The sequence below is a fragment of the Crinia signifera genome, chromosome 7 (assembly GCF_055691185.1).
Source record: "Crinia signifera chromosome 7, ASM5569118v1, whole genome shotgun sequence".
Lineage (NCBI taxonomy): Eukaryota > Metazoa > Chordata > Amphibia > Anura > Myobatrachidae > Crinia > Crinia signifera.
In genome coordinates this window covers 43,002,076-43,024,917 of record NC_139223.1, presented here as the reverse complement: position 1 = coordinate 43,024,917, position 22,842 = coordinate 43,002,076, and the positions used below count along the sequence as shown (strand labels likewise).

Here is a 22,842-nt window from a genome sequence, read left to right as displayed (position 1 = left end):
CTTGGGCTGGATTCTGGAGTCTGACAAAATATCAATATCGGGATCAGATGAGCAATTTATTTCTATCAAGTTGCGCTGCGCATGCCCAGAGTTGCAGTCGTGACTGAGATGCACAGTATCAGAAATGTCTTGAAAATGTGCTGGGTGTTCCATGGACACATGGCGGTGGTGCTTATGATGGGCGTGCTACGGGAGTGCTGCAGGTATGTCACTAAAGTGGTTGTGAACTCAGACACACAGTTGCTCACACTGCAGGCCATGCTCTGATGGACAGTGTGCACTTAGCAAGGGGCTGGTGCGAGTTCCAACGGTGTGACTGATGGTGGAATCACCAAGAGGTAAAGATGCTAAAAGTGGACGTATCTACCTGTACAAGCAGGCGCATGGCTGTACACCAGGGAAGAACACTGAGCAGTATTTGCATAAAGTCCCAGAAGAAAGACTCAGGGCCCTTCTCTCATGACTACTGTTGTGTGGGGAAAATGTATACAGATGGTGTAATGGTTAGCATTACTGCCTCACAGCGCTAAGGTCATGGGTTCTATGCTCACCACGGACCTAACTGTGCGGAGTTTGTGTGTTCGCCCCGTACTTGAGTGGTTTCCTCTGGGTGCCCAGGTTTCTTCCCAAAATACAATGATAGGCTAACTGGCTCCAGACAAGAATTAAGCCTAGTGTGTAAGTACATGGGTAGACTAGTTGGGTCAAGTGGTTTTTATCTGCTATCACATTCTATGCTACTGTATGAAACCTAGGATTCGAAGTGTCACACAAATGCCCCCTAGCTGTGAATTCTGGGTGTGAGGGTATTGTACACCAGGCTGCCATCCTTAGAATCTCAAATGCTTCCATTTGAGCATGTGCACAGCTAGTTCTGTTTCACATAATGAAGACTACAAAGCAATGAAAGAACAAGCTGGAGTGTTTACTACAGGCCTAGCGTGCGCTCTCTTACTATGCAATAGAAATATATCATGAAACACAAATTTATTGTCATCATCAAAAAAATGTTGCCGTCACATTGATAAATTGTGGTCCAACGCAGCCGCCACGGCCCTCTCCTTGAGTGGTCCTGGCACGTTTGTGTAGCCTGCACCTCTCCCACAAAACATTCGGTTGCCGCTCCCGGTCGGTAATGTGGTCTGTGATGGCAGTTTCAGGGCTTGTGCGCTCCAGGTACGCGAATGCGCAGAAGTGCATAAATCGTTGAAAAGGGATTTGCGCACTTACACACCAGGGCCTGAAAATGGCCCATAGTGCGTACACACTGGACTACATTTTGATTTTGTCGTTCTGACCCGTAGGAATCATCAAAACCATTAGGAATGTGAGATGGAATTCTCTGATCCCAATGAGTAAGAGCGGAATGCACAATAGTGAGCATTGCATCATCGGAGTGACAGGTGAAGAACAATCAGGGAGAGATCTTCAAACCTAAAGATCATACATGGCTAATGAACCAATCATATTCTAGATATAATATGACAGGATGCTATGGTTATCTTTCCCATTTCTCCTATGTAGAAGGCCTTATACAGCTCCCCTTATAACTGCGCCCCATAAGTTCAAATAGTACCAGTGCCAGATCCTGACGTGAACCACACAGGCAATGAATGTGACTGCAGTTCTGTCCACATACAGCGGAGTATGAGGGTTATACAGACCTGATAGCACGGCTGGGAATTCATAAGCTAGAGGATTGATCGATAGACTGCACATGGGTACAGCCCGTAGCATGCATGCGTGGGGCCATCCTGCGATGGTGATTGCTGGCCGTGTGCAAGGTGATGGACTGAAGCCGGCATTTGTGGGTGGTTTCTGAGAGTGTCAGGGAAACGCAGTGGTGCACAGGATAAATCGTGTGGCCTCAGCGTTGACCCCAATCCGACTGTGTCTATCACAGCCGCCGAGTAAGTCCTGGGCTACGCACAAACTACACACACTGGGAATATGGATTCGCAGCTAATTGCTGATCCAACTTGCACAAGGCAGGATTTCACCTTGGCTGGGCTCCAAAAATAAGCCGCCCAGCGATCAGGTCTAAACAACTGCCTATACCCGCATAGGGATATCCCGGACCTTGGAGATTGTATCATCTCCCAGAAGAAGAAGCCTGGAGCCATGTACAGTGTGAAGGACGACCTACTTGGGATATTCCGGGTGATAATGGGGTCATTGTTGGCAGAGTGTTGCGCTGCTTGATAGTGATGTTAATCGACACAACAATAATTAAAGATAATAACTTGGTAACATGGCAGATGTTCTGCAGCAGCAGCACCGGTACTTGTGTATTTTGGCGGCGCCCATCGCATCGCATACCATAACGTATACGATGGTATGCGATGCGACGCGATATCGTACGATAGTGCACGATGGCATACAATTTTGAAATTGTATGCCATTGTACATGGCATACAATGCCATACGATGCGATGCGATTAAACATTGTATAAGCACCCTAATGGGTGCTTATACAATGTAAAGCACATGGGTGCTTACAATGTTAAATGCACCCCCACGCCACCCCCCCACTATAAACGTAAACCCGAAGCGTGGCGAGCGCAGCGAGCCCGCGAGGGGCGGCGGTACGCATCCTACGACCTTTTCATACCCCCACTATCCATGTCGGCGTGGAGTTGAGAATAGAATAGTGTGGCGAGCGCAGCGAGCCACCGAGCCCGAAGCGTGGCGAGCGCAGCGAGGGGACGCGGATACCTGTGAAGCCCGCAAAGGGACGCGTTTACCTGTGAAGGTATCCGCGTCCCCACGCGGGGCTCGCTGCGCTCGCCACGCTTCGGGCTCGGTGGCTTGCTGCGCTCGCCACACTATTCTATTCTCAACTCCACGCCGACGTGGATAGTGGGGGTATGAAAAGGTCGTAGGACGCGTACCGCCGCCCCTCGTGGGCTCGCTGCGCTCGCCACACTTCGGGTTCACGTTTATAGTGGGGGGGTGGCGTGGGGGTGCATTTAACATTGTAAGCACCCATTTGGGTGCTCAAAAGCACCCTTTAGGTTGCTTATACGATTTTTGGTCGTATAGGGGATGGCATGCGATGCGATGCGATGTGTCCGTCGTACGACATCGGGGGCGCCGCCAAAATACACAAGTACCGCAGCACCTCACGCACACAGATGACAGACTTGCGTGGCAGCTGTAGTTAAGCATCATGCAGCTTGGATGAGTTGAAGTCTCTGGCACTGCAGGAGACCAAAGGCTGCAACTCCTTGCAGTCTGACTCTCCCTGGAACAACCATCCGCCACAGTCCCACAGGTGAGCAGATGTAAAATGTGCAGAGAGAGTTAGATTTGGGTGAGGTGTATTCAAATTGAAGTCTAAATTGCATCGTAAGAATAAACTAGCCAGTATTTACCCTGCACAGAAACAAAATAATTCCCCCAAATCTAACTCCCGGGTAGTTGCAGTATGCCCTGCACCCTCCCCCTTATTCTGGTAAATAAGATGAACTATGTTCCCCTATTATTCATTCCTGCACCCCCAGAAGATGCACTAATTGCTGACATCAGGGAGAGGATGGCACAGGGCAGCTGACATAAGAACAGTGTAAAGTAAATGTGTTTCTTTTTGTTGCCCTTTATGGGGTGACTGCTAGTTTTGGTAGGGTAAGTGGTTGGCTGGAGGGAACTGACGCCTCAAGTAAGCCCTGGGCCAGGAACATTGCCTCTACCATCATCTATTTAACTCAGTGGTCAGGGAACAGGGGTAAATTACCCATCATGGAGTAAAAATGAAATTCCTGGAGGTAATGGACGGTCATTCTGATCTATCCTATGATGTTGATGGGCTGCGCGAATGCAGATATGCTTATGCACATGTACAGGCCCTCAGTGCAGGCGGGGGGCATGTGGCCTGTAGACTGGAGTCGCGCCCATGGGAACGCCAAGAATTTCATGGGCGTCCCCATGAAAATGCTGGGCATTCCCATGGTAATTAGCCTGTGACGTGGGTGCCTGGGGGTGGGCAGCTGACGTCACCCGATGTCAGCTGCCCCCCCCCCCTCTTCCCGTACCAAGGCGCCACAGAGATTTTCCATGCACGCAAGATGCAAATGGCTGCTTGTGCTAAACATCCATTCGCCGTGCAGGTGAAATTAGGGTGTGCGCTGTGGGCAGACGTTCCTGACGGCCGCGGGCAGCATTTACTTGATTTGCAAAGCTGTGAATTTCGCAGCTTTGCAAGTCAATCAGAATAACCTCCAATGGACGGTTGCGCTGCCGAGACACAGCCGGGCATGCATTTGAATCAACCCTCAGGAATTTCATTTCATGGCATATATAATCTATATATATAGATTCTATACGCTGCATGCCCGGCTGTGTGTGTTATAGTACTGTAGTGTCCAATGACTGGACGTAGTGCAGTGCGTCAGGCCCTAGTGTATAACACGCTTCCCTGCGTCATGCCCGGGCACCGCCTCCAAGACCACCCGCTTATTCCGTAGGGTCAAGTACTTCCGCTGTAGCACAAATTTTCTTTACCTGGTTATAGGCTCCTATCAAGGTATACCCATCTCTGGTCTGCACAGACTGCCACTATAGCACCTTAAAATACTGACACTCATAGTTGCCTGGACGTCACATTATTAATGGCTATACCACACACAATTTTGTACCACATACAGCCATACGTTATCATCATCATTCTCATCAACGGCTGCCAGGCTGTGTACCCTACTAGCAGGATATATCATCAATTTCTGGGGGTACAGTGTGTATTAAAATTATACAGTATGATTTCCTTCCTTTTAAATCAAGGGGGTAACGTCGGCGTATATAAATATATCTTGGGGTAAAGGGTAAAAAAGTTTATTGACCTCTGATTTAACTGAATGCACAATGGCCTGTTGCCATCATCCCACATATCTACCAACTAAAAACCAAATGTTAATAGACCAACTGTAACATCATTAATGGAGCTTAGGCCAGAAAGAGTGGGTGAGGAGCAGTGTGTTCCATGGGATATGGGGGGGGGGGGGGGGGGGGGGGGGGTGATGGTCCAAATACCTAACTCTTAAGGGCCCCTTACACTTGTGTGATTTTGTCAGATTTGACCCAATTCAGGTGGATTGGGTCAATCTATCTGACAAAATCTGATGTTCCAGTCTGGCAAAATCTTATGTGTAGGACCCAATGCACAATACCGTGCCATTGGGTATAACCAAGAGATTGCATGAGATTGATCCTCCTGCACATAGGATAAATCTCGAGTCAATCAGGTCCAACTTGTTGGACAATAAGTTGAACAAGTGTAAGGTGGCCTTTAAGGTGCACACACACACACACACACACACACTGTACAATTTTTCAACCAATATCGTTCATGATGGCCCTTCTGAACGATATAGGTCGAAATATCTTTCAGTGTGTGTGTGCTACGAACGACGAACCATGAACGATGATGCGCATACCCGCAGGTCATTCATCAGGGTTGTTCGTCGGCTGTGCAGGCAGCTCATTTTGGATATCTTTTTTAAAAACCCATAGACTGGAGCTAGATCTTTCGTCAAATCGGTCAGTGTGTGTGTGTGCATCACATCTTTCGTCCAGAACACTGGGGGAGTTCAAGGGAAATTGGTCACCAATGTCTGGTATGCAACCTCCTTGTATGTCTCTATTTTACAATGCAATTTCTAAGCCACAATTACATGCACCATTCACGGCTTTGTGTCCTTTAGACTTTGATGTAAAGCAGTAATTTAACTTCTCCATAGAAATCTGGATCAAAATTGGGCCCCGACTATATCTTTAAATCTCCCGGATTACAGTACTCTAAGCTTTTTTTTACAATTGCCTTATATTCCTAAATAAAGCTGCATTCTGTATTCTGTATCCTAAGCCTTACAATGCATCCCTTTAAATAAACAATATACATATAATCATACATATGTGTAATGATCTAATAATATTTATTACAGATTAGATAATTACAACATGTGTTATGTCAGTAATGTTTATAATTTAATTACAATCTTAACTTTCACTGTATTCTGACTCATATGTTATTGATACCCCATTATATACTACATAATAATGCACTACTTTAGCTAACTGGATTGTTAATGAACTGTACTACATAATGTATTAGATGCATATAATGTACAGTACAGGCAGTTTGTGGCGAACGCGCGCACACACACACACACACACACACACACACACACACACACACACACACACACATATACTGGTTCTAACCAAATCTTTATTTTCTAGTAGTGAACTCCCAGAATGCATGCTGTCAGAATTATGACATCACACAGTAACATCTATGAAATTCACCAGGAATAATATATATGGGCTATAGTCATCTGTTACATTGCAGAAGTCATATATCAGGTACAGTATCTTACACTGAATGATGTGCAAGACCTTCTACTGTGCACCATACAGCTATAACGAGCCACACAGGAGTTCCGTATCCATGTAAGGATATAGGACTGCAGGCTAAAAGTGCTTTCATTTAGGACATGAAACACAGGGAGACTTGTAACATCCCCAACATGTAGGGGATGTTACAGGGGGGGGGGGGGGGGACATTATTATGTATAATATTAAACTGATGATCTCACTACTCAACCGTTATAACAGACAACACCGCTGTTTATAACAAGATCAGTGGATCCGAAGTAAACCTAAAGTCTATTTAAATATTTAAAAAAAATATATATATATATAAAGATGTCTTATTTTAGCAAATTAAATAAATGGTTTGTGCAAATACTGGGTCCAGGCTAAATATAATAATTCCCCTTGATCTCTTTTGCAATATAAAGGAAAACAACGGAAAGTATACAGTATTTAGCACTTTGCACCTTTTTCAAATTAGAGGTGACCTTCAGTTGTGGTTCTGTTTTGTGCACACAAGACCTGCTATGAATCATGTGTGAAAGTGGTCTGAAAGATGAATTGTAGTATTTTCGGTGTAGTTCCATTCTATCTCATTTAGCATATACAGTATATAAGGTGAATGGATCTGGAAGTCAAAAACATGAAGAGATTGGAGAAGGCTTGATTAATCTCTGCAATGGAAAGAAGATTAAATACAGGGAGAATCTGTGATTTAGGCAAGGCAAGTAGTTTCACAGTCTTGTTAACCCTTTACAAACCTAAGATAAATAAGAAAAAGCCCATCTTGGACCACAACATCCATTCTCCACTCAGCTGGTATAGACAGAAACAAGTTACTGTATATTGTAGTATTTTTCTTGGTTTATGACATGTGGGAGGGGGTTAGAGACTCCCAAGATGAACATTAGTGACCAGTAGCAGATATTGTTTTTTTTTTTTTTTTTTAGATTTATGACTTTTTCCAAATAATTGTATGTCGTGATAAGGTTATAGTAAAAAAAAAATACACAAAATGATCAGAGGCTGGATATATTGAACATCTGCTAATGACACTGTTGCTTAATGAGTACACAGTGAGTGTCAATAGCACTACTTTCTGTCACTTAGCTGGACCCTGGCCGTGAAGCGGTTAACCCTTTCAGATGAGCAGAAATCCATAGCAATTCTCTGTTAGGTATCTCCCACACACAAGCTAATATTAGAAAATATCCCACATTGGGGAAAAAAAATCAACATAGATACAGAAGAAGTGAGTTATTGTCAAACTGAGACTTTAGATCCAAGGATGAGATCTGGGTAGGTGAGATGAAATAGAGAAGCCAGGGAAAGAGTTCTCTGGCACGAACTTATTGGGTGGGAGTTGACCACTTTAACCTTTGAATACAGATATAATAATAATAATTATGTAATATATAATTCTCTATAAAAAGAGTATTTGCACCAGGTGTTTAATACAATCATAAGAAGCATTTATGTTCCTCCTTACAGGGCCTCTCCAGGCATTGACAACTTGTGGCTCTGAAGCTATCGAGGAACCAAAAGTCTCAACCTGCCCTCCTGGCTAGCTTGGCAAGGCATGCTGGGACTTGTTGTCTCAGCATCTGCAGTTCTATAGGCGGTTTGCCTTTCTTCTGATCTACAAGTATCCTTTCATTCTACTACAATACTAATTACAGTCCAGTACTTCAGATCTGCCACCCTGACCTCATCCAGCAGAGATAATTCCCTAATCTTGCTTCTTCGCTCTCATTTTCTACTTGCAATCTTTTAGTTGAGTACATTTGCTGCACAGAGGAGTAAAAAAGTCATTTATTCAGAGAAAGTTACTGTGATAGGGAAATACTTGGGGTGAAGCAAGAGCACTACATGATCACACTGCTGAAGTCAGTCATGCTGGCAGGACCAATACTGCAGCATTAACAGAGGGGAGATGGTAGAACATATTTATAGCATATATTCAGTGCTAGATGCCAGACAACACTGCAAGCGAGGACAAAACAGCATAAACACAGCGAATTATGTACATGGGTTACAGCAATGATTCATAGGGCAAATCTAATGCTCCCTGCTTAGCATATATTAAGTCACTGATTACAAATGGCATCCACAGCAATGCATCTTAATGGCAGGAACCGGTCTAATTACTCACGAAATATTTTCAGATATAGAAACTGAATTTGTGGTATGATAACGTCATGTTGCACACTTTACACAGTATACAGTATATTATTATATATGTCTGTATTAAAACAAGATATACCTGCACTTGAAACCATATTCAGGCAACCTGTGAATTATTTGCGGCCCTAAAACTACAAGTACCAACATGATCTGGCAGCCAGATGTAGGCTGGCCATGCTGGAACTTGTAGTTGGCAACTGCAGAAGGGCCATAGCTTGCTCAGCTACATATGCAACAGTTTACAGTACAATGGTCACAGGTGTCTACAGAAGGGAACACATACCTTCAAGGCAGCAAGTTCTCCATAACCCTGAGTGAGTCATCACCTCTTCGTTCTTCTTGCTGGTTTCATTGTCATTGGTGGATTTAGCCTTGCAGACCCCTCTAGAATACAGCCAGTAATCCGTGCCCACTGCAATGGTCATCAGACTGAAAGCAGCAAAGGCCCCCACAGTAGTTATTAGCATCTGAACACCTCTGTCACACATCCTCATGCTTGGTCATGGTAGTTGGACCCCTTGCTAGAGAGGAACCTGGGTTAGGTGACAACCTTTTAGGAGAGGTCAGGCAGGTACTGGTACTGGAAGTGTATGGTTTTAATCCAGCAAAGTGAGAGAACTTTTCAGTGCAAACTTATGTAGGAAGAAATGCAGACTCTCCATTAAGTAGGACTGGAAGTCTGTACTCATAACCAGTTTGCTCTTCACTTTAGAACTTTGTCTGAAGGTTTGGAGAAAATAAATTGTATTTTAAAATCGAATATGTTCTAATGCTCCCAGGCAAGGCACTGGCAGAGATCTTAAAGTTTCCCTGTGCTCATGGTGACTAGAAGATCCCACAACATGCAAGAATCCTGATTCTTCCTCCCTCAGTATGGCGGGGGCAGAGGCTGTGGTGCTGAAGGGACAGCTCATAGCCAGTGTCTGAGATGTGCTGATTGCCCAGTGTGGTGCTGAACGGACAGCTCCTGCGTTCTGCGCTCCCATATACAGTGCCTGAGATCTGCTGTGTGCCCAGTGTGGTGCTGAACGAACAGCTCCTGCGTTCTGCGCTCCCATATACTAAGTATCACATGTGCGCTGCGTCAGATGCTGGATCCTTTTGTAAATCCCTATAAATGTACCTTTATTGTAAGATCCAAACTGTTGCTGCACACTTGGTCCATGGATCCTGGGTTACCTTGCAGCATGAGCCTAATGGGGGACCAATGTCAATTCTAAGGTGCCTGATTTGGGGCTTTTGCGTCAGTTTAGCACCTTCGTTGGGATTTCCTTTTGGCACTGGAATCTATCAGCAGAAAACCACAGAAACCTCTCCTCATAACTGTTGCACTAAGTCTTTGGGGTCAAAATTCAGTCCATCTAGGCAGAAATCCATCAATCCAAAGGCGATATCCCAAGCTAGGAGGAAGCACCATGGGCACCTTCATCCCCTGTTGCTGGCTTTTGCCCAAGCTGTCTTTGGAGAGGTGAATGCTGAGTTATGCTCCTAGAAAGACGTGGCACAGACCTGCCCTGGCAGCCCACTTTTGGATCATTAAAATATGATGGATTCTAGAGACCATGTGCCTCTCAGGAAAGTTTCTCCATGTCCGGATCATTCCAGTTCATGTGTCAGAACGGGGTCTCAGTTCATGTGTCAGACCTGAAACCTGCTTCTCTTATTCTATCCCTAAAGTCTATGCTCAGAAGATGGTAGGTCCCCAGCCACACCTACCTATCTCCCCTTCTTATGTTACGGGTCTCCTGTTGACTCTTCTCTCAGTGTTTTGGCTTACAGTCCCGATGTTACGTCTTCTGTTGCTGCAATAAACAGTCTCCCTCCTTTTCTCTCCTCTTAATCTATATAGCTCCAATCTCTGCCTCTACATTCTCCTTCCCTATCGCCCTTCTCTGCCATTCGCCCTCTCTCAGACATCCCAGATACCGTCTCTTCTTACCTCTCTCTCTCTCTCCTTACTCCCTTCTCTCCCCCTCACAATCTCTCTCTCTGCCTCCCTCTCCTTATCCCCCACCCTCTTCCTCTTACTACCCTGACCCTGTCTTTCCTAACCTCTTTCTCTTAACTCTGTCTCTTCCCTTATCCCCCTCTGTCTCTCTCTCCTTACCGATCTCTTCTTACCCCCCCCCCCTCTCTCCCCTCTTACCGATCTCTCTTACCCCTCTTTCTCTCAGCTCTCTCTGTATCCCCTTATCTCCCTCTTTTTTACTCTCTTCTTTTATCTGTCTCCTTATCTCTCTCACTCTCCCCTTACCTATCTCCCTTCACCTCTCTTGCCTTACCTCTCTCTCTGTCTCCCCTCACCTCTCTCCTTACCTTTCTGTCTCCCCTTACCTCTTTCTTTTTTCCTTACCTCACTCTCTCGATCTCTCCCTTTATCACTCTGTCTCCCTATCTCTCTGCCTCCTTACCTCTTCTCCTTACACCCCCCCCTCTCTCTCTCTCTCCCTCCCCTTACCACTCTGTCTGTTACCTCTCTCTCCCCTTGCCACTCTGTCTCCTTGCCTCTCTCCCCTTATCTCTCTCTTCCCTTACCACTCTCTGTCTCCTTACCTCTCTCTCTCCCCTTACCCCAATCTTTCTCCTTGCCTCTCTCCCCTTACCAATCTCTTTCTCCTTGCCTCTCTCTCCCCTTACCACTCTCTGTCTCCTTGCCTCTCTCCCCTTACCACTCTGTCTGCTTACCTCTCTCTCCCTTTATCACTCTGTGTCTCCTTGCCTCTCTCCCCTTACCACTCTCTGCCACCTTACCTCTCTCCTCTTACTTCAACGCTCTGTCTCATAGTTAATATTACACAGCTCTACCCAGCTCTGGTCTCCTCGCCCGTCCAATACCACTCACACTTTCATTATGCAAAAACTGAAGTCTACTGATGCAAAGAGAACAAGACCCGGGAGAAGTCACGTTTGTTTAAAGGGGCAGCGCAGAACCTCCTGATAGGGGGGGGGATACAGTCATCTGAGGAGCGACTCACACCCGTCCGGCTGTATAATTGCCCTGATCTGATTGCAGGGCTGTGCCGGCTGGAGATGTCACTCCCGGAGCATGGTTATGCATTCTGCCAGCGCATCTCCAGCTCTGAGTCACTAAATAGTGGCCAAATAATACTGATTATCCCTGCAAGTGTTTACAGAGAGCCAGGGTGACTGAGACAGAGCAAGCCTCCATGTCTGCCTGCGATCCAATGTATTCTGTCTGTGTGGCTGATTTCCTATGGATTTCCCATTTCACCTATCAGTATATATGCATTATAGGCAACGTGTGAGCTGCATTTAGGGAACTAGAGCATAATGCAAATCGTTCTCATTTGAAGGTTCCAGCTGCTTTAAGGGGGTAATTCAATCCTGCTTGCTAGGTTGCGTTAGCGAGCAGATTAACGCCTGCCCCCTGGCTGCGCTCTGAGCAGATGTGTAGGCTTAAGCTGTGTACACATGGTGAGATTTTACGTTCGATTTTGACTATTTAGTCAAAATCGACACGAAAGGACATGCAGCCTCATTCAATGCAGATTTGATCCCGATGCGCACTCCCGTTTAGTGTAAATCAAACAGTAAAATAGACTGTGCGTGCAAGACTGTGTATTACTGATCAATACTATATAGTACAAAGTGAATTAAATTTGTTTGCCGTTCGATTCAAACCTAATCGAATAGGGATTGTATAGCAGGCAAAGCGCACCGTGTGTACGCAGCATTACACATCCCGCGCTTGCGCCTGTGCAGAGGAAAAATCATTCAATGTTACCATCGAGTGACTTTTCTTCTGTTCGCAGACGAAAGGAAGCCCAGGAGCTACTTTTCACCAGCAGGCTGTTCCATGAATTGGGGGCGGGCGCTAATGTCATGTGATGCCATCCTCCTGCCCTGAGCAGGCAGGGGAACACCTGCGTTACCTGTGGCCACTCAGCATTTCTATGGGCGCAGCTACCATTTTTGTGGGCACGGCCATGAAACGCCGGGTGTCCACAACAGAATGCCCTCTGCCAGGCACTCAGGCAGTGAGTGCCCTGGCGAATGAAAATTTCATGATTCTGGTTGACCTGCAAAGCTGCGAAATTAACCTATTTAATATAAGGGTGCTGTTGCTGTTAATGTCTATAAGGACATTTCAAGATATAGCTTTTGCAGCAGATCTGTTGACAATGGGGCTAATTCAGCACAGCCCAGATAGAAAGAGACGACGCCCCATGCTAAAATGCCAGAGAAATCCAAACGGATCACCAATCGCTATCCTTTTGCAAATCTGTTGCCGAACCATCGAACAATTTTGCCGTCTGTGCAAATGTGAGTAGCTCAGAGGCTTCCACTAATCTGCGACTGAGACAGGCTAGGCGTGGACATCGATGATGTCACAGAGGCTCCTCCAAAATGCCTGGGTTCACCTGTAGGTTTTTTAGACACATTGGGGTGAAATGTAATAGGATGAGAGATTTGGTAAGAAATCTCCAGGGCTTTTAAAGCGGCAATAATTTACACTGCAAAACCAGTTTAATTTTGCAGTGTAAAGGATTGCCGCTTTAAAAAAAACATGGAGATTTCTTACCAAATCTCTCACTTTCTGAATCTCTCATCCTATTACATCTCACCCATGTTTAATTGTGGATGTGATGAACACATCAGTACTTGTTTCCTAGCACGGCGCCCCCGATTTTGATCGAAGTGCATCTTATACAATCGCATCGCATCGCAGGCAATATAGCGGCATGCGATGTGATTTTTAATTGTACAAGCACCCTGATGGGTGCTTGCAATGTTAAATGCACCCCCATTGTCAGCACCACCCCCACTATCAACGCCAACCTGAAGCGTGGCGTTGATAGTGTAACACTTAAATGTTTAGGACCTGGCACTGGCTGGTGGTTTCTAAAGTTTGACTCTGGGATCCAGTGCTGTAGAGAAGTGAGTGCTGGCTCCTTCCTCCTACTGAGCACAGTAATACTTCCACCTATTTGCAGAGCTAGGCATTGCTGTCACAGGCAGCACTAAAGCAATCAGCCAGCACTTTTCCGGGAGCCTCCAGAGAGGTGTGTAGAGAGTCTGCAAGTTAGAGGAAGCAACGGAGTTACGGAGAGTCAGCTAGGACTCTGCCCTGGAGGGAATTGGGAGTCCGTAGGGCGGAGGTTGGGTGTAAATGACACAAATCAGATCAAGTTAGCTTTGTCCTCTCCACCTGCAAATGCCCAGAATGATCAGCTGCCTCTGCTCTCCAGGCATCTTCTACCAACTCTACATTTGTCTCCTCACTTAGCTACAGTGTGACTCAACAAGGCAAATGTATTAAGCCTGGTGATGTGATAAAATTGAAGGTGATAATGCCCCAGCCAATCAGCCAGAGGCGTAAGTCTGGGAGGTAATGGAGTCATCTGCCTCCGGGCTCCTGCTCCCAAGGGGGCACCTCTCCTCCCCTGCAAATTTAAATAAGTTAATTGAAAGCCTTCAATATTGCTTCTGTGGCTGACTTCCCCTCCTAGTAGGACCAAAGACATCACACTCTCTTTATTTTAAACATAACATACATAGCATACATACATGCCTACACACATGCATACGTATATTTATATAAGGTGCTCTGTGTCTGTGTGTGTGTGTGTGTGTGTGTGTGTGGGGGGGGGGGGGGGGTTGGGGCACCAATATTCATCTTGCCTCCGGGCAACTGGGGCAAACTTATGCCACTGCAATCAGCTGTTACTTTTTCAAACTCAGCCTGTAACTTGACATTTAGGAGCTGACTGGCTTCTGCTTTATCACCTTCCCCTTAACCACTTCACCTGCTTAATACATCTTCCCCAACATTTTTACCAAGCTGTAAATGTCCACGTTCTGCCCTGACTTACTACAAACTCTAAGGGACCCATTTATCAGCATCCGCATCTGAGGATGCGGGTGTGCAGTGATAACATCAGCCACCTTGCGATGTGATAATTGACTACATAGCACAGATGTATCAATTATAGCACAAATGTATCAATAATCGCATATCTCAGCCCTGTGATTCGACAGCTGAAGCTTTCTTTATTATCACACTAGCTGAACCGCCCGGCGTTGCCCGGGAAAACCTTGGTTTTTTTTTTTTCCAAAATTGCTGAAAAATGTAATCTTACAGTATGCTGTGGCAAAGACCTAAGATTGTAATTTATTGAAGATTTCACCATAATGTTAGAATGTGTTTGCATTGATACTCAATGACGGCAATGAATTCAGGTGTGGTGGTGTTTTTGAAACACAACGATCCTGAGTTGATAACTTGTATGTGTTGATGAATTCTACATCCACTCCTGAGATTTAGCACCCATGACAAACCCTCCAACATCTGAGGGTCAGAAATCGGTACAAAATCAGAAAGGGATGTGGCCACACCTCCATTTCTATACTTTCAATGGTACAGTTTCTAGGATGTGTAAATACAGGCGCTGAGTGCGTGGAGACCGGGGTGGGCGTTACTTACCGCGCCATAATTAATAAAAAATTCAACGCTCCCTGCCACTCCCGCTCCCCTCACCAATCCAGCCTGTAGCAGTCTCTGAGGTCTGGAGATCTGTAAAGCACATGCACCGGGCATCTCTACCGGTGGGGCAGCCCCTGAGTGTGGGAGCAGGTCCGCGGGCCTGGCCACATGACGTCATAACGCGACGCAGGCTACCCGCACCACTGCAATGCACCACTGGGAACGGGTGCAATGGGCCAAATTCTTCCCTACACCCGCCGGGCCAATCCACCGATCCAGCCATCGCAATCATCAATGGGTGCATTGATAAGGTTTGGAGTGTAAGAAGTTGAAGAATAAGACTGAGATAAAGATTTTCCATGTTAAAGTGTACAATTTACTCAATAAATCATGAAACTATATAAGTGTACATAGAAGTACAATCAAGAAATGAAAGTAGGATTAAAAAATAAGTTCTGATTCAAACTGATAATTGTTTGGATAGGGGTGGGTTGTTAAACAAATCTATAGGTGGAGGGGGATATGGATATTGTGGGCATAATTGGTGTTTGGTACACCTACAGGGGGTCCTCATTTGATGGGATTTTCACTACAGTGTCATGGTCACAGTGTCACCATAAGGGGATTCCCAATTCGGGTCCAGGTGGTCTTTTAGGAACCCTTTGCAATCCTGTAGGTCTCTTCTCCTTGAGCCTACGGTCTCCCTTAATGATAGTCAATCACTGAGGGAGACCATAGACTTTAGGAGAAGAGACCAACGGGATTGTAAAGGGGTCCCTAAAAGACCACTTGAACCCCAATTGGATTTCCCCCTACGGTGACAATGTAGTGAAAATTTCTCATCAACTGGGGACCCCCTGTAGGTGTACCAAACACCAATTATGCCCACAATATCCATACCCCCCATCACTTATAGATTTGTTTGGCAACCCACCGCCATCCAAACAATTATCAGTTTGAATTAGAATGTATTTTTTAAACCTACTTTTATTTCTTGGTTGTACTTCTATGTACATATATTTTTTTTCACGATTTATTGAGTAAATTGTACACTATAACATGACAAATCTTCATCTCAGTCTTATTCTTCAACTTCTTACACTCATAACTTCAAACAAATACATGCAGCGCTCATGCCCATCGACCAAACATTATCTGTGAACCAAAAGAGTCTGGGACACCCTCAAGGCAGAGCAGTGCCTAACATACAACTGACAGGGTGAGTGCAGTGTACCCACTTTGTATTGATCAACAGGTGCATTGGCCAGGACAAAGATTTCTCAGTGCAACTGGCTGGGGAGCGCAGTGACAGGCTGGAGGACTGGAGAGACGGATATGCGGAAAAAAGAAAAAATGGTACATTAGGTACAGTTTTTATTTGCTGGTACAGACTGTTAAATAAACGTCAATTTTTTATGTGTTCTGTGTGTTTGTGTGTGTTGTACTGGTTTTGTGTGTGTGATGTAGTGTATGTGGTTGTGTGTGTTGCATGTATCTGTCCAATGCGTAAGTGTGTGAGGTGTGCTATGTATATACAGTATGTGTATGTTGTGTCTTTGTGTATTGTGTATATGTGCAATGTTTAAGTGTGTGTTTTGTGTATGTTGTACTGTTTTTTGGGTGTGTATGGTGAATGTGGGTGTGTGTTGTGTTGTTAGAGGTATGTTATGTGTGTGTGTGCTGTGTTTATCTGCCCTATGTGTAAGTGCGTAAGGTGTGCTACGTATAAATGTGTGTGTGTGTGTAGTGTGCCGTGTGTATCTGTGCAATGTTTAAGTGTGTGTGATCTGTGTATTGTACTGTTTTTGGCTGTTTGTTGTAGTGAATGTGGGTGTGTGTTGTACTGTGAGTGGTGTGTTATGTGTGTGTGTGTTGTGTGTACAGTATCTGCCGAATGTGTAAGTTTGTGAGGTGCGCTACATATACATGTGTGTGTAATGTAGTGTGCTGTGCCTATCCTGGCAATGTTTGTGTGTGTTTCTGTATCTGCACAATGTTTAAGTGAGTGTGTTTTTTGTGTTTGTTGTACTGTTTTTGGGTGTGTGTTGTAGTGTATATGGGTTTGTGATGTACTGCATGTGGTGTGTTATGTGTGGGTTTTGTTGTGTGTATCTGTCCAATGTGTAAGTGTGTGAAGCTCGCTACGTATATATGTGTGTGTTGTGTACTTTGTGTGCGTATGTGGTGTACTGTGTGTGTGTGTGTGCACGTGTACAATGTGTACATTTGTGTGTGATGTGTGGTCTATGTATATCCTCATTTATTCCTAATTGTTTAAAGTCTCCACCATAATGTTAGAATGTGTCATTCATACTCAATGACAGCAATGAAATCAGGTGTGGAGTTGTTCCTTCGCAACGGTTTCCCAGATCGTCGATCCTTTTCCCAGATCATCAATTAAGGCAAATTAAAACTTGGTGTTTTTTTAATTTCTTTTTTTTTTTTTTTTTTATTTCATTTCTTTATTCAGTTTCATTCAGTAAATACAAAAATCCACATTTAAAAAAACAATTACCGACACTTACAAACATTTAAGGACTAACTTCACATACATACATACATTGCGTGTTATTTTGACTGTTCACATTTCATATACTTAATATTTTACTACCATGGAGGTTTAGTGTATCTTTCCCTCTATAAAGGCTTAGATAGAGTCTTGAATTCTGGCATAGATCAGACTTTAATCCCGTAGAAAGTTATTTTCCCTTTTTTTTCTTTCTTTCTCCTCCCTCCCCTCTCTCCTCCTCTCCCCCCCTCTCCTTCCCCCTCTATCTCTTTCTTCTTCCCGCTCCCTTGCTATTCGTTTCTTAACACGGTTTTATTTTGGCAGCTTTTCTTTTTTTTCTTTTTTTTCCCTCCATTAAAAAAAAAAAAAAAAAATTCCTATATATTACAGTGGTTATTTGTGAACTATATCTTTTACCCACCAATTTTCTTCACTCAGTTCTGTGTTCTATATTGTCTTAAATTTCATAATAGTGAGATTGTGTCCAGTGTTTCCACACTGCATTAAACTTACTTAACGATTTTCGTTCTTGTGCAATGTGTTTTTCTTGTTTTATTACATAATTTACCCGTGCCTTCCATACTTCAATATTTGGAGCTATATTAGACATCCATTGTCTACCCACAATAATTTTTGCAATTGATACAAGATTTATTATATATTCTTTACTATTTCTATCAATATTGCCCCCTACTATTCCTAGTAGACAGCATTTAGTGTTCAAAATCTCCTTTGGAATACCTGTCTCTACTATAATAGCCGTGACTTTTCCCCAAAACTGAAAAACATAATTGCACTCCCATATTAAGTGAAAAAAAGTACCAAAAATATACGAACATTTCGGGCAGGTGGAGTTAGTTCTTCCCGCGAACTTCATCATCCTTACCGGAGTCATATATGATCTATAGAGGATGAATAACTGTGTCTGCTGTATTCGAATGGAATTTGTTGCTTTTACAATCCCCGCTTTTGCGGCTACCCATTCTGACTCAGTTATTTCCCCTACTTCATTTTCCCATTTTTCTTTCACCTTATCCAGATTATCCTTAAACTTATTCTCCATTAGGGTTCCGTATATTTTAGATACTAAACTCTTAACATTGGGAGTGTTTATCAATCTTTTAATTTCCGATTCGCCAAAACCTGCCTCTGATATTTTTACACGTGTTTCCAATATACTTCTAAGTTGTAAATATCTAAATAAATATGTATTTGGAAGTTTATATTCTTCTTTTAGTTGTTGGAATGTCTTTAACCCATATGGTCCATAGACCTGGGAAAGAAATATTATAGAATGGGGGTACCATACTTCGTTTAGTTGTAAAAACTTAGTATCCTTAGGGGTCAGTATATCTATAATTCTAAAGTCTTTATCTATCAGTTCATTATCCAGTATTCTATTGGCCTCTTTCCAGACCTTTAGCGCCTGGTCTATTAATGGAGAGTCTCCTTGCTTTTTCTTCCCCTGGATTAATCTGTACTTAGGGGGTATATTGGGCGTGGATGTTTCTACTAATCTTTTTACCAGATGACTATTTTCTTCCTCTTCCCTTACCCAGGCTTTCAGATGTGCCAGCTGTCCTGCTATATAATAACCTCTGAAGTCAGGGAGCGCCATCCCCCCCTTGGCTCTAGGTCTCGTCAGGTCGTTAAACTTAATCTTGGGGCGAGCCCCATTCCATATAAAGGAACTTATTATACTATTTAGTTTCCTAAATAGTGGTTTGGGAAGATATATAGGTGATTGTTGTAGTATGTATAATATCTTTGGAAGCACTATCAACTTTATCAAATTGACCCTCCCGATGGGTATCATGGGCAGCTTACTCCAGACTTTGATTTTATTTTTAAGCCATTCCATCATGGGTTGCACATTTAATTCTATAAATTCTTTCGGGTCAGCAGATATCTGTATCCCGAGATATTTAAAATTTATTACCCTCTTAAGTCGTGATGGTAATGCTTGTGAGCCGCTGTCCATGTCACCCACCGCGAGAATATTAGACTTAGTCCAGTTTATTCTGAAACCTGTGTAGTCTCCGAACTCTTCAATTACATTTAATATTATCGGGAGAGTGGTACTATAGTTTTTCAAAAATATTAGGAGATCATCCGCATATAATGCTATTCTCTCTGTCTGATTATTAATCACATAGCCCAAATCCACCGGATGTTGCCTGATCAAACAGGCTAGCGGTTCTATCGCCAGGGCGAACAAGACAGGAGACAACGGACATCCCTGCCTTGTCCCCCTGGCGAGACCGAATGGCATGGAAGTCCATCCATTCGTGGATATTCGTGCGGTTGGGCTATGGTATAATAATTGTAACCATTTAATGAAATTTGGGCCAAACCCATATGCCCTAAGTACCTCCCATAAAAATGGCCACTCGATTGCGTCGAAGGCCTTTATCGCATCCAGCGATACCACAGCTCCTTGATTCTCCCTTAAATCTTTTATCTGCAGATGCGAAAAAAGCCTTCGAATATTGACACTGGTCTCCTTACCGGGCATGAATCCTGTCTGATCGGGGTGGATCAATCTGGCAATTATCCTATTTAATCTGTTTGCAAAGATTTTAGCTGTTATCTTGGCCTCAACCGATATAAGCGAAATAGGCCTGTACGAATCCATTTCCTGAGGGTCTTTCCCCGGTTTAGGGATCAGTATTATTTTAGCTTCAGTCATGGATTTTGGGATATTCCCCCCATTAAACCCTTCAGTGAGTGTTTGAAGTAATAAGGGTGCTAATGTTTCGGAGTATTTTTTATACGTCTCGACTGGTATGCCATCCAGGCCTGGCGCTTTCCCTGAGGGCATAGATTTAATAGCCTCTATAATTTCTTCCATTAACAGGGGTGCCTCCATCTCATTTTTACAATTATCGTCTAGTTTAGGGAGATTAACATTATTAAGAAAATTTTTTATGCTATCACCATCGTGTTGTAATTTACTGGAATATAAATCTTTAAAATAATCTACAAAAGCTTCTCCTATTTGCTGAGATGTATGAACTATATTATTAACCTGGTTTTTAATTTTTAGTATTGTGTTGGGGGGCTTTTCACTTTTAGCTAAATATGCCAGATACTTCCCTGACCGATCCTCGTTTTGGTATTTCATCTTCGCCCTGTGTTTCATTATGGTCTGGTTAACCAACTCAATGGCCTTCATCCATTTATCTTTAGCCTCCTGCCACTCGATATATGTCAACTCTGTGTTGTTTAAACAGTATTCTTTTTCTTTTTCAGTATACTTTTTTTCTAACTGTACTATATTCTCTCTGCTTATCCTTTTTTCCTCAGCTATTCTTTTCCGTAGCGTACCTCTAATATATGCCTTCAGAGCATCCCACACCACCGTTATCTCTACTGACCCCACATTGATATCCCAGAAATCTCGCCATTGGGACGCAAGATCGTTATTTTGATCTATTTTATGCAGCCAATTGGGGTTAAACCTCCAAAAGCTCTGACCCATTTCGCTGCCTGAGTCAAATTCCATATATATCGGAGAGTGGTCCGATATACCTCGGGCCTTGTACTCTATCTTGCGGACCTTTGGGGCAAACTCTCTGGATATCAATATCAGATCTATCCTTGACAGGGTTATATGCGATGCCGAAAAACATGAGAATTGTTTATTATCTGGGTTGCGCAACCTCCACGGATCAATCCACCCAATGTTTTCAATATATTTGTCAAATCCGTGATTGCTTCTACCTCCTCCTATACCCTCACGGTTCTGCCTGTCTATCTGGGGGTTCAAGACATTATTAAAGTCCCCGAGACACAATACAGGAACGTCTGGCGAAGTGGTCATAAATTCTATGGCCTTGTTTAAGACCCTAAAAGAAAACGGTGGTGGCACGTATACTGCTAAGATCATCATTTGTACTGAGTTAATCATGCAATCTATAAATACATAACACCCATATGGATCAGTGGCGACTCTATTACAGGAGAAAGCAGTTGATTTTCGGATTAAAACCGATACTCCCCTGGATGATGAAGTAAATGGTGCATGATATGCATGACCTATCCAAGGTTTTTTTAATACCTGTAGCTTATTTTTGGCTAAATGAGTTTCGGATAAACACATAATATCTACTCCATAATTTTTCAATTGGTTCATTACGAGGGATCGCTTAACCCCATCGTTTAAGCCTCGTGTGTTCCATGCTAAAATTTTAACCATTTCTTATAGTTTGGTATATATTCCCAGTTTCTTATTCTGCCCTTATAATGAACCAGTTTTTCACATTTTAAGCCTCCACATTTTTCAAAAATCACGCTTTTATAACAAACATTACATATAACAAATAGACAAGCAAGTACAAAAACACCCCTCCCCCCCCCTCCCCCCTTCCCCCCCTCCCTATATACCAGTTCTCCCAAGCTGAGTATACTTAATCCCTATCCCTGTATTTTTTCCCTTAGGGGCTAGACTATTCCTGACCACCAACGGGCGGTGAGCCCCCTGGTGAGTTTTTACTCAGTCATTGTCCCACTGCCTTCCAGCTGATGTTTTCCCGGAGCCCATTTGTCGATCCAACTTGCTGCGTCCTTTGGGTTTGTAAAGAATACAGTTTCTCCTCCTGCCACCACCCTCAACTTAGCAGGATATAACATGGAGTAAGAAAGTCCTTTTTCCCTTAATCTTCTTTTGATTTCCATGTATCTCGCTCTTTCCTTCTGTGTCTCAGTTGGATAGTCGGGGAAAATTGATATTTTTGCCCCGTTGTGGAGTATTGGACTTTTTACTCTGGCCATTCTAATTATGGCGTCTCGATCCTGGTAGTGTAGCAGCTTTAAGATCATTGTTCTCGGGGGTGCCCCCGGAGGGAGGGGTCTAAAGGGAACTCTGTGTGCACGTTCTATTGAGAAAAACCTCGAGAATATTTCACCATCAAATTTTTCACGTAGCCATTGCTCCATGTATTTAATTGTGTCCCCTCCTTCCTCCTTCTCGGGCAATCCTACTATCCTTAAATTATTCCTCCGGCTCCTCCCCTCGAGATCGGATATTTTAATTTTCATCTCTTTCATTTGGGCATTTAATTTGTCCACTTTCGCCCCTATTATATTGTTACCGTCCTCAATTTGTGAGACCCGGGACTCTGTCTCTTTTTGTTGTTCTTTAACTATTTTAATGTCCTGTCTCATATTTGCCACATCAGTTTGGATGTCTGAGATTTTTCCCATAAGTCTCTGTTCAGAGCCTGTAATCGCTTCCATTAGCTGTTGTAGGGTGACCTCTTGTGTTTCTGGAGGGGTACTGGCCTTTACTGGGGTTGACATAGGGGTACTAGTTGGGGTCTGCACCTTTGAACTGTTA

The 22,842-nt window shown here is 43.7% G+C and overlaps 1 protein-coding gene across 1 annotated transcript in view; it reads right to left on the bottom strand.

Annotated features, from left to right (window-relative positions):
• Positions 1–10,638, bottom strand: part of CACNG3 (calcium voltage-gated channel auxiliary subunit gamma 3) — a 111,820-nt gene extending 101,182 nt beyond the window's left edge. Inside the window, exon 1 of the mRNA XM_083152924.1 lies at positions 8,834–10,638. Within this exon, the coding sequence (XP_083009050.1) occupies positions 8,834–9,044 (211 nt within the window). The 5' untranslated portion in view covers positions 9,045–10,638. The remainder of the gene's footprint in view (positions 1–8,833) is intronic.
• Between the last annotated feature and the right edge of the window lie 12,204 nt (positions 10,639–22,842).